Genomic DNA, 19,774 nt, shown 5'->3' on the forward strand with positions numbered 1-19,774 from the left:
GGCTATCTGGTGCAGTTATAGCATTCTTGAGCTGAACACGCTCAAAATAGTGGAGATGATCGTGTACTTCAGGAGAAACATCCCAGCACTCCCCCACTCACCATCATGAACAGCACTGTGGAAGCAGTGGAGTCATTCAGGTTCCTGGGCACTGCCATCACTCAGGACCTGAAGTGGGACAATCACGTTGACTCCATTGTGAAAAAGGCCCAGCAGAGACTGTACTTCCTTCGCCAGCTGAGGAAGTTCAACCTACCACAGGAGCTGCTGATTCAGTTCTACTCAGCCTTCATTGAGTCTGTTTTATGCACATCCATCACTGTCTGGTTTGGTTCAGCTACCAAATCAGACATCAGGAGACTACAACGGACCTTCCGGAACTGCGGAGAGGATTATTGGTGCCCCCCTGCCAACCCTCCAGGACCTGTACTCTTCCAGAGTGAGGAAGAGAGCAGGTAAAATCATCAGAGACTCTACTCACCCTGGACACCACCTGTTTGAACTGTTACCGACAAGACGGAGATTCAGATCACTGGCCACAAGAACATCTAGGCACAGGAACAGTTTCTTCCCACAGGCCATTTCCCTTCTGAACATAACAGTTAACATATCTCCCGAGGAATATGCCTGTAAGTGCAATACTCCCACTGTTTAGTGCAATATCTTAAAAATTCAGGTGATATTTATATTTATATTTATTCATACTATTCAAAATACTGTAAATATGTTCATAATCTGTAAATGTTTATTCTGACTAAACCCAACTGTGACCTTGTATTTTTCTAGTATTTTTCTTTTTTTTATAATTTTATTCTTAGAATTTGTATTAATATGTTTCTTGTTGTATTTGTATATGTGCACTGGAAGTTTCAGTACCAAGGAAAATCCATTGTGTGAGCAAGCACACCTGGGAATAAAGCTCTTTCTGATTCTGATTCTGATGTTTCCATTGTGTACCAGCTAAAACTGATATGGTCAATGTATGCTGTTCAAACCTCCTCCAGTCTATAGTTAGTCATGAGTAGCTATTGTAAAGTGCTCAGACTGAAAAGCAGATATAAATGTACCAAGTTTGTCCAGAGGATGCAATAAGGGTCAGATGGGGCCTAGCGATTTATAATATGCTTTTGTGCCTAATGTGGTTATATTTTAATAGTGGATGGTACCAATTATGTTGTGTACCCTACATTACAACATTAGCACTTTTGATTTCATTAAACACATTTCACAAAAAGGTCACAATTCATGCACATTTTTATTGAGAATTTTAACAAGAGAAAACTATTAAAATCACTGTCCTAGGCTCTATACCTGCTTTAACGGCATCCTCTTTTCTGTCCTGAAAAGGAAGAATACTTATTTGTAGATATTCCAGTCTTTAACTGTAGAGTAAGGTAGTTTTTTGTAGAACAATTAAAATAACAGATTTTTTTTTTCTTTTAGCTTTTTTTTTCTTTCCAAGCAGGATGGCACTAGGAAAATTGTATTCACCCTCTGTAAGTATTAAAATGTTATATCTTTATAATATATGTAATATATGTTCTACAGATTGTTTTGGAATTGTTCGGTTTTTGGCTAGATATACACACAAATTACACACAAAAAAATGATATAGCACTGTTTCATTTTTACAGTGTGCCTGTGGTGTGCAATTCATGGAGCTGAGTAAGTAGAGTTATAATTAATTATTTGTATTCTCAATCATGTATCACACACACACATGTACACACACATCTTTTATTCTTAATTACCTCCAGTAAATGCTGCCTGTAAGTGTTAAGAAGCTTCAACCCTCTCCTGCATTCTTGGCCCATTCCTCGCTTGAACAATCTTTAAGATCACTGATAATATTTGGTTTTCAAGTTACCACTGCTTTCGTCAAATTCCACCAAATATTTTCAATAAGATTTAAATCTATAGACTCTACTCAGGAAGATTCTACTACTGATCCTGAACCAAGCTTAAGTAGATTTGGATGTACTGTATACTTTATGATGGCTGTCCTGCAGGAAAATCTCTTGATCATCATGTGTCAGTCTTTGCATCGAAGGCATCACCATCTTTGCCAGAATGTCATCATACTTCAAAGAATTCATGATGTCCTTCATACTGTCAAGATTTTCACTTCCTGCAACAGCAAAGTACCCCCATAACAAGACTGGACCACCTCCATGTTTTACCTACTCATAAGCTTTGCCGTTTTTGCACCAGACATACCTCTGATGCATGGGTCCAAAAATTTTCAGTTTGGTCACATCACTCCTTAAATTTTTTTTCCAGAAATCCACAGATCTATCCAAATGAATTTTAGCATATTCAAGTCGGCCTTTTATGTTCTTCTTGGTCAAGAGGGGCATTCAGCAAGATGTCCCAACATGAAGGCCATACTTGTCTATGTCTAGTGTTCTTCTTATACTCTGCATTGAAATGTTTTTCCTACTTTTTCTGCAATCTTGCGTGTCTTTGCCAGTAAATTGAGGGTTTTTCTTAGTTGCTCTGATCAAATATTTTATTCCCGTTCATGATAATGAGCTTTGTCTTCAACCCCCTCAAAGGTTTTCGGTACAACAAATATTAAACCAATGAATAAGGCTGCCAGCAGTGTCTATATGATCTTTTAGTGTTTTGTAAATGTTCTTGTATCCAATAGCCATAGGGTTTCTAATGTAATACAACAATTTGTTCCCTTTCGAGGGAACTTGAACTGCGTCTATAACGACACTTTGGGGAACGCCCTTACGTTCGCATCTAAACCCATCTGAAGTATGAATAAAACTAATCCTATCCTGATTGGTGCTATGTCATGACGTAACATGTGACGGCATACACAGAAGCTACAAAGGGACGCTGGCACACAACCATAGACAGTAAAAGAAATGGACACAGCGACCCCCTTGATTTCAATGGAGAAAACTGAAGCCCGATAAGAGCACTTACTTCCTGATGGCTGAGCGAACTGTGCAGGCTCAAACTGAGCTTGACGACAGTCTGACAGTTGCAAATATTCTAGTAGCTGTGACAAGACAAAACTGAATCACCTAATTCCTCAAAAACTTTGTTGAAATATTTTGTCCTGTTGCTTTTATGGACTCTCTATCTATGGGCTTTCCCTTGATTGTATGCCTCTATGTCCTCCAGATTGCCTCATAGACAGTAAAAGATTGCCTGCGAGCTTCTCCTCCTGTCTATACGGTAATTTCTCTATTGTGCGACAGAAAGTCGCATGGTTATGAAGCAATCATTAGCCTATTTTTACAAAAACGGCTTCTATGGGGCCATGATTACGGGTCTACTCTGCAATAAAGATTCTGTGGCTGTGATCTCCCGCTTGCTGAGGCAGCACGTAGATTAAAGGTCGGCATTGCAATACAGAATCTAGTGGCTCGGATCTCGCGTTTGCAGGGGCAGCAAAATGTATATTACGGGTCTACTCTGCAATAAAGATTCAATAAAGATTTCTTCTCGAGAGATGAAAGCCAAATATATTGTGAACAACTCGAATCTCGCGTTTGCCGAGGCAGCGTGTAGATTACGGGTCTGCAATAAGGAACTCACACGATCTGTGAAATTATACTGTTTGGGTACGAGGCATTCACAGTCAGCTCCTGAGGGTGCTGACAGTGTTCATTGAGAAATATCTCAACGCATACATCCTTGCGTTGTCGGATGTTTCAGCCTCGCACCTGTTGACTTTCTTCGATAGGGATGAAAGCCAGATATATTGTAACGGCTCGAATCTCACGTTTGCCGAGGCAGCGTGTAGATTACGAGACTGTATAAATATTAAAACAGTATTCTCTAGTGATAATGGCTGCATTTAGTTAATAAATAGATATTTTAATTCAGCCTACCATTCAGTGTTTTACTTATCCAATGATGAGCAGCGAACGCACGCTGCTCTGTCAGCCCCACAGGCTTGCGGCCAGGCAGTGTTCCATCCGCTCATCGATAATCCCTGCCGGTCCTCAGCTTTAAACTCGAGACTAAAATCCCTGTGGAGGGACGAGCGAGATGGTGCTGGCTGGAGATTTTAGAGCTAAGGCATTTGAATCTGTCTCTGAGGAGATTCAGGTTCAAGATGCTCACTATTCCCATCATCGTGACTCAGAATAAATCTGATGATTGGTTTGTCATGATAGATCTAAGGGACGCATACTTCCACATATGCGTCCTTCCTCCTCACAGGAAGTTCCTGAGGTTCACTTTCGGTGGTGAAGCGTTCCAATATTGGGTTCTTCAGTTCGACCTAGATCTCTCCCCTCGCACGTTTACCAAATGCATAGATGCAGCTCGCTGGCGCTTCAGGTTATTAGGGTGCTAAATTATATCGAAGACTGTCTTATCATGGCCCAGTCACAAGAGCTGGCAGTTCAGCATTGAGATGTCGTCCTTGCCCACATCCAGAGCCTGGGGTTGAGACTCCACACGAAAAACAGCGTGTTGGCACCAGCCCAGAGAACCACGTTCCTGGGGATGGTACTCATTCACGATGCGGGCACAATTGTCTCCTGCACGGATCGAGTCCATCCTGGCCACGGTGACCAGGATAAAAGCTAGGCCAAGCCATCACTTTAAAATACTTTCAAAGAGTGTTAGGGCTGATGGCATCAGCGTCCAACATCATTCCATTCGGCCTGCTGCCTTGGGGTTGATGATGGGGTTTTCCCCGAGGGGGAACCCGTTCCGCATGATCAGGGTTAGACGCAGATGCCTTCGTTCCCTATCTATGTGGGAAAAGCTTTGTTTCTGTCCCAAGGCCCCGTGCTGGGAGCGTCATGTCGCTGGAAAGCCGGCCGAGGCTACGCCTGGACGCTTTTCCCCCGATCGCTCTGCTCAGGGGAGTTCTGAAGAGGGTCCGTCGAGACGGGATCAGCCTACTTCTAGTAGCCCCGTACTGGCCGGACCGGACTGGCCTGTCGGCTGGATTGGTTGAGACCATACTCCGTTCCAGAGCTCCTTCCATGAGGAGATTGTACGGCCTAAAGTGGAATGTGTTTCCACTTGGTGTAGAGAGTGTGAGGTGGACCAAGTTAACTGCCCGGTTGGCTTCAGTGCTTGAGCTTCTCCAAGATCGCTTCTCGGCTGGTCTTACCCCGTCCACACTCAAGGTGTCTGTGGCTGCCATTGCGGCTTTCCGCGCTCCTCTGAGGGATGGGCCTCTGAGGAGACATCAGCTGGTCGTAGGTTTCCTCCGTGGGGCTCAGAGGATTAGATCTGCGGCTCGTATCAGAGTTCCCACATGGGACCTGGCAGTGGTTCCCGAAGGGCTGGTCGAGGCCCCCTTCGAACCTTTTGAGTCAGCTGTGGCCAAGAACCTTTTCCTCATGTTTTATTAGCCATTACTTCTCTGAGGAGAGTAGGAGACCTTTAGGCACTCTCTATATCTCATGGGTGCCTGGAGTTTGCTCCAGGCGAAATTAAGGCTATCTTACATACCAGGCCGGGCTATGTGCCTAAAGTGCCATCTAATGTGGCATGGCCTGCGGATCTGTAGGCTTTTCATCCTCCACCTCGAGTGACGGCTGATAAAGAAAGACTTAATTTGCTCTGCCCTGTCAGAGCTCTCAAAATATATGTCCAGTGATCTTCTTCATGGTGGAAGTCAGACCAGTTGCTGGTGCGCTTCGGGTCGTCCAAGAAGGGGCTTCCCGCATGCAAACAGAGCATCAGTCAATGGATCGTTTAGGCTATCTCTATGGCCTTTCAGGTGCGCAGCTTGCCTTCATGTTTGGCCATGAGGGCTCATTCAACCAGAGGCATAGCGTCCTCTACAGCCCTCCTTTCAGGGAACCCGATCCAAGTGTGCGATGCATCAGGATGGGTCACCCCTCATACTTCTATCAGATGCTATAGCCTGGACATTCCTTCTACGCAAGGCACTCTAGTGCTCTCGTCCTAAGTGTGCCTGTGTGCAGCTTCACACTAGCACAGGCAGGGCTCGTTGTGGCATAGTGGGTACTCGTTCCCCAAAGTGTCGTCAAGTCAAGTCAAGTCAAGTCATCCTCATTTATATAGCGCTTTTAACAATGTAGATTGTTTCAAAGGAGCTTTACAGAGATAAACATATAATTTAAGGTAACAGAGATTGGTTTAGTTTTATAGTGGTTTTTGAAAAAGTTTTTCCAGCTAAAGTTAGTTTTGATTGATTCACTTCCGTCTAAATGATCATTTGTTATTAAATTAGGGGCCGCTAAGTGAACACCGTTCTCTCTAAACAGACTTTAAACGTGAACCTGTGATAGACGCTGATGGCGTTCACATGCGCATTAAGAATTGATTCTATAGTTATGTGCGTTTCAATATATGTGCGCAGGTTTGTAATTCTTACAAACCATGCCTAAACAAACTACTTGTCTTGTCTATAAATTTTGATGCAGAATTTTATTTTATCTTATCACTTCGGGTCGTCATCGTAGCAGTTCGTGTTCCCTTGAAAGGGAACGTCTCGGATTATGACTGTAACCCCTGTTCCCCGAGACTGCGTCCCTTCGCCATGCCTTCCCCTCCCTGGGAGCGACTTGCTTAATCGCAAAAGCTAACTATGTTGTGTGCCAGCGTCCCTTTGTTGATTCCGTGTATTTCTTCACATGTTACGTCATGACGCAGCACCAATCAGGATTGGATTAGTTTTCATTCATACTTCTGATAAGTTACGCTGAGGGCGTTCCCCAAACTGTCGTCATCAACAAATCCATTATCACTCAAGCCACCGGCCTCACGCCGTTCTCTCACGTCCCTCGGCCTCGTCCTGCTCGCCACAACAATATTATATAAAATAATATAATTTTGTTTTAAATCAGGGCTTCAACAACTGCAGAAACCACTACTCCAACATCACCTACAACTTCATTTGACTCTGCAACAACTGCAACTGAAACAACATATACAGCATCAACATCCCTAACTGAACCTTCCACTACTACATTAGCTCCAACGTCCTCTGAAGCACAAGGTACAACAACAGCTCCGACCGCAACGCCATTCTTAACCACAACTACCGAAGCTGTCACAACAACAAATGTTAGTCCAGAAACGTCAACTCTTGTTTCAACCATAATTTCAACAACTTCAGAAACAACTACTCCAACATCACCTACAACTTCATTTGACTCTGCAACAACTGCAACTGAAACAACAAATACAGCATCAACAACCCTAACTGAACCTTCCACTACTACATTAGCTCCGACGTCCTCTGAAGCACAAATTACAACAACAACTCCGACCACAAAGCCACTCTTAACCACAACTACCGAAGCTGTCACAACAACTCAAGATCCGACAACCACAGCGGTGACTACAGAAACAACACATGTTACTTCAACAGTGATATCTACAACTTCAGAAAGTACGACTTCAGAAACAACAACTGCAATTGAAACAACAAATAAAGCATCAACAACCCAAACTGAACCTTCCACTACTACATTAGCTCCAACGTCCTCTGAAGCACAAAGTACAACAACAGCTCCGACCACAACGCCTATCTTAACCACAACTACCGAAGCTGTCACAACAAATGTTAGTCCAGAAACATCAACTGTTGTTTCAACCACAATTTCTACAACTTCAGAAACTTCAACTGCACCTCCTACCACCACAACTACAGCTGAACCCACAACATCACTTGGCCTCACAACAACTCAAGATCCCACAACCACAGCGGTGACTACAGAAACAACAGATCTTACTTCAACAGTGGTGCCTACAACTTCAGAAAGTACAACTTCAGAAACAACAACTGCAACTGAAACAACAAATACAGCATCAACAACCCTAACTGAACCTTCCAGTACTACATTAGCTCCAACGTCCTCTGAAGCACAAATTACAACAACAGTTCCAACCACAACGCCACTCTTAACCACAACTACCGAAGCTGTCACAACAACAAATATTAGTCCAGAAACATCAATTGTTGTTTCAACCACAATTTCTACAACTTCAGAAACTTCAACTGCACCTCCTACCACCACAACTACAGCTGAACCCACAACATCACTTGGCCTCACAACAATTCAAGATCCCACAACCACAGCGGTGACTACAGAAACAACACATCTTACTTCAACAGTGATGTCTACAACTTCAGAAAGTACAACTTCAGAAACAACAACTGCAATTGAAACAACAAATACAGCATCAACAACCCTAACTGAACCTTCCACTACTACATTAGCTCCAACGTCCTCTGAAGCACAAAGTACAACAACAGCTCCGACCACAACGCCACTCTTAACCACAACTACCGAAGCTGTCACAACAAATGTTAGTCCAGAAACATCAACTGTTGTTTCAACCACAATTTCTACAACTTCAGAAACTTCAACTGCACCTCCTACCACCACAACTACAGCTGAACCCACAACATCACTTGGCCTCACAACAACTCAAGATCCCACAACCACAGCGGTGACTACAGAAACAACAGATCTTACTTCAACAGTGGTGCCTACAACTTCAGAAAGTACAACTTCAGAAACAACAACTGCAACTGAAACAACAAATACAGCATCAACAACCCTAACTGAACCTTCCAGTACTACATTAGCTCCAACGTCCTCTGAAGCACAAAGTACAACAACAGCTCCGACCACAACGCCACTCTTAACCACAACTACCAAAGCTGTCACAACAACAAATGTTAGTCCAGAAACATCAACTGTTGTTTCAACCACAATTTCTACAACTTCAGAAACTTCAACTGCACCTCCTACCACCACAACTACAGCTGAACCCACAACATCACTTGGCCTCACAACAATTCAAGATCCCACAACCACAGCGGTGACTACAGAAACAACACATCTTACTTCAACAGTGATGTCTACAACTTCAGAAAGTACAACTTCAGAAACAACAACTGCAATTGAAACAACAAATACAGCATCAACAACCCTAACTGAACCTTCCACTACTACATTAGCTCCAACGTCCTCTGAAGCACAAAGTACAACAACAGCTCCGACCACAACGCCACTCTTAACCACAACTACCGAAGCTGTCACAACAAATGTTAGTCCAGAAACATCAACTGTTGTTTCAACCACAATTTCTACAACTTCAGAAACTTCAACTGCACCTCCTACCACCACAACTACAGCTGAACCCACAACATCACTTGGCCTCACAACAACTCAAGATCCCACAACCACAGCGGTGACTACAGAAACAACAGATCTTACTTCAACAGTGGTGCCTACAACTTCAGAAAGTACAACTTCAGAAACAACAACTGCAACTGAAACAACAAATACAGCATCAACAACCCTAACTGAACCTTCCAGTACTACATTAGCTCCAACGTCCTCTGAAGCACAAATTACAACAACAGTTCCAACCACAACGCCACTCTTAACCACAACTACCGAAGCTGTCACAACAACAAATATTAGTCCAGAAACATCAATTGTTGTTTCAACCACAATTTCTACAACTTCAGAAACTTCAACTGCACCTCCTACCACCACAACTACAGCTGAACCCACAACATCACTTGGCCTCACAACAATTCAAGATCCCACAACCACAGCGGTGACTACAGAAACAACACATCTTACTTCAACAGTGATGTCTACAACTTCAGAAAGTACAACTTCAGAAACAACAACTGCAATTGAAACAACAAATACAGCATCAACAACCCTAACTGAACCTTCCACTACTACATTAGCTCCAACGTCCTCTGAAGCACAAAGTACAACAACAGCTCCGACCACAACGCCACTCTTAACCACAACTACCGAAGCTGTCACAACAGCAACTGTTAGTCCAGGAACATCAACTGTTGTTTCAACTATAATTTCTACAACTTCAGAAACTTCAACTGCACCTCCTACCACCACAACTACAGATGAACCCACAACATCACTTGGCCTCACAACAACTCAAGATCCCACAACCACAGCGGTGACTACAGAAACAACAGATCTTACTTCAACAGTGATGCCTACAACTTCAGAAAGTACAACTTCAGAAACAACAACTGCAATTGAAACAACAAATACAGCATCATCAACCCAAACTGAACCTTCCACAACTACATTAGCTCCAACGTCCTCTGAAGCACAAAGTACAACAACAGCTTCGACCACAACGCCACTCTTAACCACAACTACCGAAGCTGTCACAACAGCAACTGTTAGTCCAGAAACATCAACTGTTGTTTCAACTATAATTTCTACAACTTCAGAAACTTCAACTGCACCTCCTACCACCACAACTACAGATGAACCCACAACATCACTTGGCCTCACAACAACTCAAGATCCCAAAACCACAGCGGTGACTACAGAAACAACACATCTTGCTTCAACAGTGATGCCTACAACTTCAGAAAGTACAACTTCAGAAACAACAACTGCAATTGAAACAACAAATACAGCATCATCAACCCAAACTGAACCTTCCACAACTACATTAGCTCCAACGTCCTCTGAAGCACAAAGTACAACAACAGCTCCGACCACAACGCCCCTCTTAACCACAACTAACGAAGCTGTCACAACAACAAATGTTAGTCCAGAAACGTCAACTGTTGTTTCAACCACAATTTCTACAACTTCAGAAACTTCAACTGCACCTCCTACCACCACAACTACAGCTGAACCCACAACATCACTTGGCCTCACAACAATTCAAGATCCCACAACCACAGCGGTGACTACAGAAACAACAGATCTTACTTCAACAGTGATGCCTACAACTTCAGAAAGTACAACTTCAGAAACAACAACTGCAACTGAAACAACAAATACAGCATCAACAACCCTAACTGAACCTTCCAGTACTACATTAGCTCCAACGTCCTCTGAAGCACAAATTACAACAACAGTTCCAACCACAACGCCACTCTTAACCACAACTACCGAAGCTGTCACAACAACAAATATTAGTCCAGAAACATCAATTGTTGTTTCAACCACAATTTCTACAACTTCAGAAACTTCAACTGCACCTCCTACCACCACAACTACAGCTGAACCCACAACATCACTTGGCCTCACAACAATTCAAGATCCCACAACCACAGCGGTGACTACAGAAACAACACATCTTACTTCAACAGTGATGTCTACAACTTCAGAAACAACAACTGCAATTGAAACAACAAATACAGCATCAACAACCCTAACTGAACCTTCCACTACTACATTAGCTCCAACGTCCTCTGAAGCACAAAGTACAACAACAGCTCCGACCACAACGCCACTCTTAACCACAACTACCGAAGCTGTCACAACAGCAACTGTTAGTCCAGAAACATCAACTGTTGTTTCAACTATAATTTCTACAACTTCAGAAACTTCAACTGCACCTCCTACCACCACAACTACAGATGAACCCACAACATCACTTGGCCTCACAACAACTCAAGATCCCAAAACCACAGCGGTGACTACAGAAACAACAGATCTTACTTCAACAGTGATGCCTACAACTTCAGAAAGTACAACTTCAGAAACAACAACTGCAATTGAAACAACAAATACAGCATCATCAACCCAAACTGAACCTTCCACAACTACATTAGCTCCAACGTCCTCTGAAGCACAAAGTACAACAACAGCTTCGACCACAACGCCACTCTTAACCACAACTACCGAAGCTGTCACAACAGCAACTGTTAGTCCAGAAACATCAACTGTTGTTTCAACTATAATTTCTACAACTTCAGAAACTTCAACTGCACCTCCTACCACCACAACTACAGATGAACCCACAACATCACTTGGCCTCACAACAACTCAAGATCCCAAAACCACAGCGGTGACAACAGAAACAACACATCTTGCTTCAACAGTGATGCATACAACTTCAGAAAGTACAACTTCAGAAACAACAACTGCAATTGAAACAACAAATACAGCATCATCAACCCAAACTGAACCTTCCACAACTACATTAGCTCCAACGTCCTCTGAAGCACAAAGTACAACAACAGCTCCGACCACAACGCCACTCTTAATCACAACTAATGAAGCTGTCACAACAACAAATGTTAGTCCAGAAACGTCAACTGTTGTTTCAACCACAATTTCTACAACTTCAGAAACTTCAACTGCACCTCCTACCACCACAACTACAGATGAACCCACAACATCACTTGGCCTCACAACAACTCAAGATCCCACAACCACAGCGGTGACTACAGAAACAACAGATCTTACTTCAGCAGTGATGCCTACAACTTCAGAAAGTACAACTTCAGAAACAACAACTGCAATTGAAACAACAAGTACAGCATCAACAACCCAAACTGAACCTTCCACTACTACATTAGCTCCAACGTCCTCTGAAGCACAAAGTACAACAACAGCTCCGACCACAACGCCACTCTTAACCACAACTAACGAAGCTGTCACAACAACAAATGTTAGTCCAGAAACGTCAACTGTTGTTTCAACCACAATTTCTACAACTTCAGAAACTTCAACTGCACCTCCTACCACCACAACTACAGCTGAACCCACAACATCACTTGGCCTCACAACAACTCAAGATCCCACAACCACAGCAGTGACTACAGAAACAACAGATCTTACTTCAACAGTGATGCCTACAACTTCAGAAAGTACAACTTCAGAAACAACAACTGCAATTGAAACAACAAATACAGCATCATCAACCCAAACTGAACCTTCCACAACTACATTAGCTCCAACGTCCTCTGAAGCACAAAGTACAACAACAGCTCCGACCACAACGCCACTCTTAACCACAACTAACGAAGCTGTCACAACAACAAATGTTAGTCCAGAAACGTCAACTGTTGTTTCAACCACAATTTCTACAACTTCAGAAACTTCAACTGCACCTCCTACCACCACAACTACAGCTGAACCCACAACATCACTTGGCCTCACAACAATTCAAGATCCCACAACCACAGCGGTGAATACAGAAACAACAGATCTTACTTCAACAGTGATGCCTACAACTTCAGAAAGTACAACTTCAGAAACAACAACTGCAATTGAAACAACAAATACAGCATCAACAACCCAAACTGAACCTTCCACTACTACATTAGCTCCAACGTCCTCTGAAGCACAAAGTACAACAACAGCTCCAACCACAACGCCACTCTTAACCACAACTACCGAAGCTGTCAAAACAACAAATGTTAGTCCAGAAACATCAACTGTTGTTTCAACCACAAGTTCTACAACTTCAGAAACTTCAACTGCACCTCCTACCACCACAACTACAGCTGAACCCACAACATCACTTGGCCTCACAACAACTCAAGATCCCACAACCACAGCGGTGACTACAGAAACAACAGCTCTTAATTCAACAGTGGTGCCTACATCTTCAGAAAGTACAACTTCAGAAACAACAACTGCAACTGAAACAACAAATACAGCATCAACAACCCTAACTGAACCATCCACTACTACATTAGTTCCAACATCCTCTGAAGCACAAAGTACAACAACAGCTCCAACCACAATGCCACTCTTAACCACAACTACAGAAGCTGTCACAACAACAAATATTAGTCCAGAAACGTCAACTGTTGTTTCAACCACAATTTCAACAACTGCAGAAACCACTACTCCAACATCACCTACAACTGCATTTGACTCTGCAACAACTGCAACTGAAACAATATATACAGCATCAACAACCCTAACTGAACCTTCCACTACTACATTAGCTCCAACGTCCTCTGAAGCACAAAGTCCAACAACAGCTCCGACCACAACGCCACTCTTAACCACAACTACCAAAGCTGTCACAACAACAGCTGTTAGTCCAGAAACGTCAACTGTTGTTTCAACCACAATTTCTACAACTTCAGAAACTTCAACTGCACCTCCTACCACCACAACTACAGCTGAACCCACAACATCACTTGGCCTCACAACAACTCAAGATCCCACAACCCCAGCGGTGACTACAGAAACAACACATCTTACTTCAACAGTGATGCCTACAACTTCAGAAAGTACAACTTCAGAAACAACAACTGCAATTGAAACAACAAATACAGCATCAACAACCCAAACTGAACCTTCCTCTACTACATTAGCTCCAACATCCTCTGAAGCACAAAGTACAACAATAGCTCCGACCACAACGCCATTCTTAACCACAACTACCGAAGCTGTCATAACAACAAATGTTAGTCCAGAAACATCAACTGTTGTTTCAACCACAATTTCTACAACTTCAGAAACTTCAACTGCACCTCCTACCACCACAACTACAGCTGAACCCACAACATCACTTGGCCTCACAACAACTCAAGATCCCACAACCACAGCGGTGACTACAGAAACAACAGATCTTACTTCAACAGTGGTGCCTACAACTTCAGAAAGTACAACTTCAGAAATAACAACTGCAACTGAAACAACAAATACAGCATCAACAACCCTAACTGAACCTTCCACTACTACATTAGCTCCAACGTCCTCTGAAGCACAAAGTACAACAACAGCTCCAACCACAACGCCACTCTTAACCACAACTACCGAAGCTGTCACAACAACAAATGTTAGTCCAGAAACATCAACTGTTGTTTCAAACCCAAGTTCTACAACTTCAGAAACTTCAACTGCACCTCCTACCACCATAACTACAGCTCAACCCAAAACATCACTTGGCCTCACAACAACTCAAGATCCCACAACCACAGCGGTGACTACAGAAACAACAGCTCTTACTTCAACAGTGGTGCCTACAACTTCAGAAAGTACAACTTCAGAAACAACAACTGCAACTGAAACAACAAATACAGCATCAACAACCCTAACTGAACCATCCACTACTAAATTAGTTCCAACGTCCTCTGAAGCACAAAGTACAACAACAGCTCCGACCACAACGCCACTCTTAACCACAACTACCGAAGCTGTCACAACAAAAAATGTCAGTCCAGAAACGTCAACTGTTGTTTCAACCACAATGTCTACAACTTCAGGAACTTCAACTGCACCTCCTACCACCACAACTACAGCTGAACCCACAACATCACTTGGCCTCACAAAAACTCAAGATCCCACAACCACAGTGGTGACTACAGAAACAACACATCTTACTTCAACAGTGATGCCTACAACTTCAGAAAGTACAACTTCAGAAACAACAACTGCAATTGAAACAACGAATACAGCATCAACAAACCAAACTAAACCTTCCACTACTACATTAGCTCCAACATCCTCTGAAGCACAAAGTACAACAATAGCTCCGACCACAACGCCACTCTTAACCACAACTACCGAAGATGTCATAACAACAAATGTTAGTCCAGAAACATCAACTGTTGTTTCAACCACAATTTCTACAACTTCAGAAACTTCAACTGCACCTCCTACCACCACAACTACAGCTGAACCCACAACATCACTTGGCCTCACAACAACTCAAGATCCCACAACCACAGCGGTGACTACAGAAACAACCGATCTTACTTCAACAGTGGTGCCTACAACTTCAGAAAGTACAACTTCAGAAACAACAACTGCAACTGAAACAACAAATACAGCATCAACAACCCTAACTGAACCTTCCAGTACTACATTAGCTCCAACGTCCTCTGAAGCACAAATTACAGCAACAGTTCCAACCACAACGCCACTCTTAACCACAACTACCGAAGCTGTCACAACAACAAATATTAGTCCAGAAACGTCAACTGTTGTTTCAACCACAATTTCAACAACTGCAGAAACCACTACTCCAACATCACCTACAATTTCATTTGACTCTGCAACAACTGCAACTGAAACAACATATACAGCATCAACAACCCTTACTGAACCTTCCACTACTACATTAGCTCTGATGTCCTCTGAAGCACAAAGTACAACAACAGCTCCGACCACAACGCCACTCTTAACCACAACTACCGAAGCTGTCACAACAACAACAGCTGTTAGTTCAGAAACGTCAACTGTTGTTTCATCTACAATTTCTACAACTTCAGAAACTTCAACTGCACCTCCTACCACCACAACTACAGCTGAACCCACAACATCACTTGGCCTCACAACAACTCATGATCCCACAACCAAAGCATTGACTACAGAAACAACACATCTTACTTCAACAGTGGTGTCTACAACTTCAGAAAGTACAACTTCAGAAACAACAACTGCAACTCAAACAACAAATACAGCATCAACAACCCTACCTGAACCTTCCACTACTACATTAGCTCCAACGTCCTCTGAAGCACAAAGTACAACAACAGCTCCAACCACAACGCCACTCTTATCCACAACTACCGAAGCTGTCACAACAACAAATATTAGTCCAGAAATGTCAACTGTTGTTTCAACCACAATTTCAACAACTGCAGAAACCACTACTCCAACATCACCTACAACTTCATTTGACTCTGCAACAACTGCAACTGAAACAACATATACAGCATCAACAACCCTAACTGAACCTTCCTCTACTACATTAGCTCCAACGTCCTCTGAAGCACAAAGTCCAACAACAGCTCCGACCACAACGCCACTCTTAACCACAACTACCGAAGCTGTCACAACAACAAATGTTAGTCCAGAAATGTCAACTGTTGTTTCAACCACAATTTCTATAACTTCAGAAACTTCAACTGCACCTCCTACCACCGCAACTACAGCTGAACCCACAACGTCACTTGGCCTCACAACAACTCAAGATTCCACAACCACAGCCGTGACTACAGAAACAACACATCTTACTTCAACAGTGATGCCTACAACTTCAGGAAGTACAACTTCAGAAACAACAACTGCAACTGAAACAACAAATATAGCATCAACAACCCTATCTGAACCTTCCACTACTACATTAACTCCAACGTCCTCTGAAGCACAAAGTACAACAACAGTTCCGACCACAACGCCACTCTTAACCACAACTACCAAAGCTGTCACAACAACAAATGTTAGTCCAGAAACATCAACTGTTGTTTCAACCACACTTTCTACAACTTCAGAAACTTCAACTGCACCTCCTACCACCACAACTACAGCTGAACCCACAACATCACTTGGCCTCACAACAACTCAAGATCCCACAACCACAGCGGTGACAACAGAAACAACAGATCTTACTTCAACAGTGGTGCCTACAACTTCAGAAAGTACAACTTCAGAAACAACAACTGCAACTGAAACAACAAATACAGCATCAACAATCCTAACTGAACCTTCCACTACTACATTAGCTCCAACGTCCTCTGAAGCACAAAGTACAACAACAGCTCCGACCACAACGCCACTCTTAAACACAACTACCGAAGCTGTCATAACAATTTCAACAACTGCAGAAACCACTACTCCAACATCACCTACAATTTCATTTGACTCTGCAACAACTGCAACTGAAACAACATATACAGCATCAACAACCCTAACTGAACCTTCCACTACTACATTAGCTCCGACGTCCTCTGAAGCACAAAGTACAACAACAGCTCCGACCACAACGCCACTCTTAACCACAACTACCGAAGCTGTCACAACAACAAATATTAGTCCAGAAACATCAACTGTTGTTTCAACCACAATTTCAACAACTGCAGAAACCACTACTCCAACATCACCTACAACTTCATTTGACTCTGCAACAACTGCAACTGAAACAACATATACAGCATCAACAACCCTAACTGAACCTTCCACTACTACATTAGCTCCAACGTCCTCTGAAGCACAAAGTACCACAACAGCTCCGACCACAACGCCACTCTTAACCACAACTACCGAAGCTGTCACAACAACAAATATTAGTCCAGAAATGTCAGGTGTTGTTTCAACCACAATTTCAACAACTGCAGAAACCACTACTCCAACATCACCTACAACTTCATTTGACTCTGCAACAACTGCAACTCAAACAACAAATACAGCATCAACAACCCTAACTGAACCTTCCACTACTACATTAGCTCCGACATCCTATGAAGCACAAAGTACAACAACAGCTCCGACCACAACGCCACTCTTAACCACAACTACCGAAGCTGTCACAACAACCAATGTTAGTCCAGAAACATCAACTGTTGTTTCAAGCACAATTTCTACAACTTCAGAAACTTCAACTGCACCTCCTACCACCACAACTACAGCTGAACCCACAACATCACTTGGCCTCACAACAACTCAAGATTCCACAACCACAGCATTGACTACAGAATCAACACATCTTACTTCAACAGTGATGCCTACAACTTCAGGAAGTACAACTTCAGAAACAACAACTGCAACTGAAACAACAAATACTGCATCAACAACCCTAACTGAATCTTCCACTACTACATTAGCTCCAACGTCCTCTGAAACACAAAGTACAACAACAGCTCCGACCACAACGCCACTCTTAACCACAACTACCGAAGACGTCACAACAACAAATGTTAGTCCAGAAACGTCACCCGTTGTTTCAACTACAATTTCTACAACTTCAGAAACTTCAACTGCACCTCCTACCACCACAACTACAGCTGAACCCACAACATCACTTGGCCTCACAACAACTCAAGCTCCCACAACCACAGTAGTGACTACAGGAACAACACCGCTTACTTCAACAGTGGTGCATACAACTTTAAAAAATAGAACAGCAGAAACCATAGCTACAGCTTCAACAACCACAACTACATTGCCCACTACTACGCCATCAGCTACAACTTCATTTGAATCTCCAAATGCAACAACAGTTATAACTTTTGAAACTACAACCCTTGCTTCGACAACAATGCCTACATCTTCAGAAACTGCAACTAAAACAACAATTGCTGCCTCCACAACCCCAACTGAACCTTCCACTACTACATTAGCTTCAACGTTCTCTGAAGCTCAAAGAACAACACCTCAGACACCTACAGCAGCAACAACAACTGCATTCCAAATAACAACTGCACCTCTATCAAGCACAACTATTGCTTTTACTAATACAGCTCCAGCTCCAAGCCAAACTGCACTTACCACAACAACTTCACCTCCAGAAATCACAACTGTGTCTCCAGAAAACATAACTATTGCTGTAACAATTATGCCTATCTCTACAATGCATGTAACTATATCCCCAACTTCAACTCCAACAAAAACAACTGAACCTCCAAGAACCCCAACTGCATCCATGACAACCATGACTGTTCTTCCCACCATTTCAATTGCAGCTGATGTCTCAGCTACAGTTCCAACCACAACAGCCACCTTTCCAAGCACAACAGCAACGCAAACAACAATCGTATTTCAAGCAACTACAGGAGGTCTGTTAAGCACAACTGTAGCATTTACCAGCACATCTCCTGCTTCAGCCACAGTGGAACTTTCAACTTCAGGTCCAACAACCAAAACTGTGTCTTGGGCAAACTTAAATTCAGAAACTACAACTGCATCAACAACTACAAATGGAATTATTACAAATACAGTAGAATTTCCAATAGTGGTTCCATTAACAGTACCAGGTCTAGAAATCCAGAATACAGCATCTACAATTCCAGGTCAAACATCAATCAAAACAACACCATCTGCATCTGCAACATTTGAAAGTTCTTCAAGTTTGCAACCAGAAACTTCAAACATTCCCCAAACAAATCCATCGTCAACTAATGTGACCGGTATTGCACTAGTCACAACCAAACTGGTATTCTCATCCTTGTCATCCGTGCCCACTGAGGCTCTGGTCCTTAGTGCTATCAATACTCTCCTGAAATCCAGGCAGTCACAAATCAATGAATCAGTGAAGGTGGTTAATGTCATATATCAGAGTAAGTTTCATCATCTTGAATTGAATAGTATTTCAGCTACAAATGTTC

At 42.8% G+C, this 19,774-nt stretch overlaps 1 protein-coding gene across 1 annotated transcript in view; it reads left to right on the forward strand.

Annotated features, from left to right (window-relative positions):
- LOC143753704 (uncharacterized) overlaps positions 1–19,774 on the forward strand; it is a 54,357-nt gene that overhangs the window by 14,656 nt on the left and 19,927 nt on the right. The window contains exons 2-4 of the mRNA XM_077246359.1: positions 1,444–1,496; positions 1,635–1,665; positions 6,801–19,726. Coding sequence (XP_077102474.1) covers positions 1,444–1,496; positions 1,635–1,665; positions 6,801–19,726 — 13,010 coding nt within the window. The remainder of the gene's footprint in view (positions 1–1,443; positions 1,497–1,634; positions 1,666–6,800; positions 19,727–19,774) is intronic.

This window comes from Siphateles boraxobius, unplaced genomic scaffold (genome assembly GCF_051911475.1).
Source record: "Siphateles boraxobius isolate OS27281-9 unplaced genomic scaffold, OSU_SipBor_1 29, whole genome shotgun sequence".
Lineage (NCBI taxonomy): Eukaryota > Metazoa > Chordata > Actinopteri > Cypriniformes > Leuciscidae > Siphateles > Siphateles boraxobius.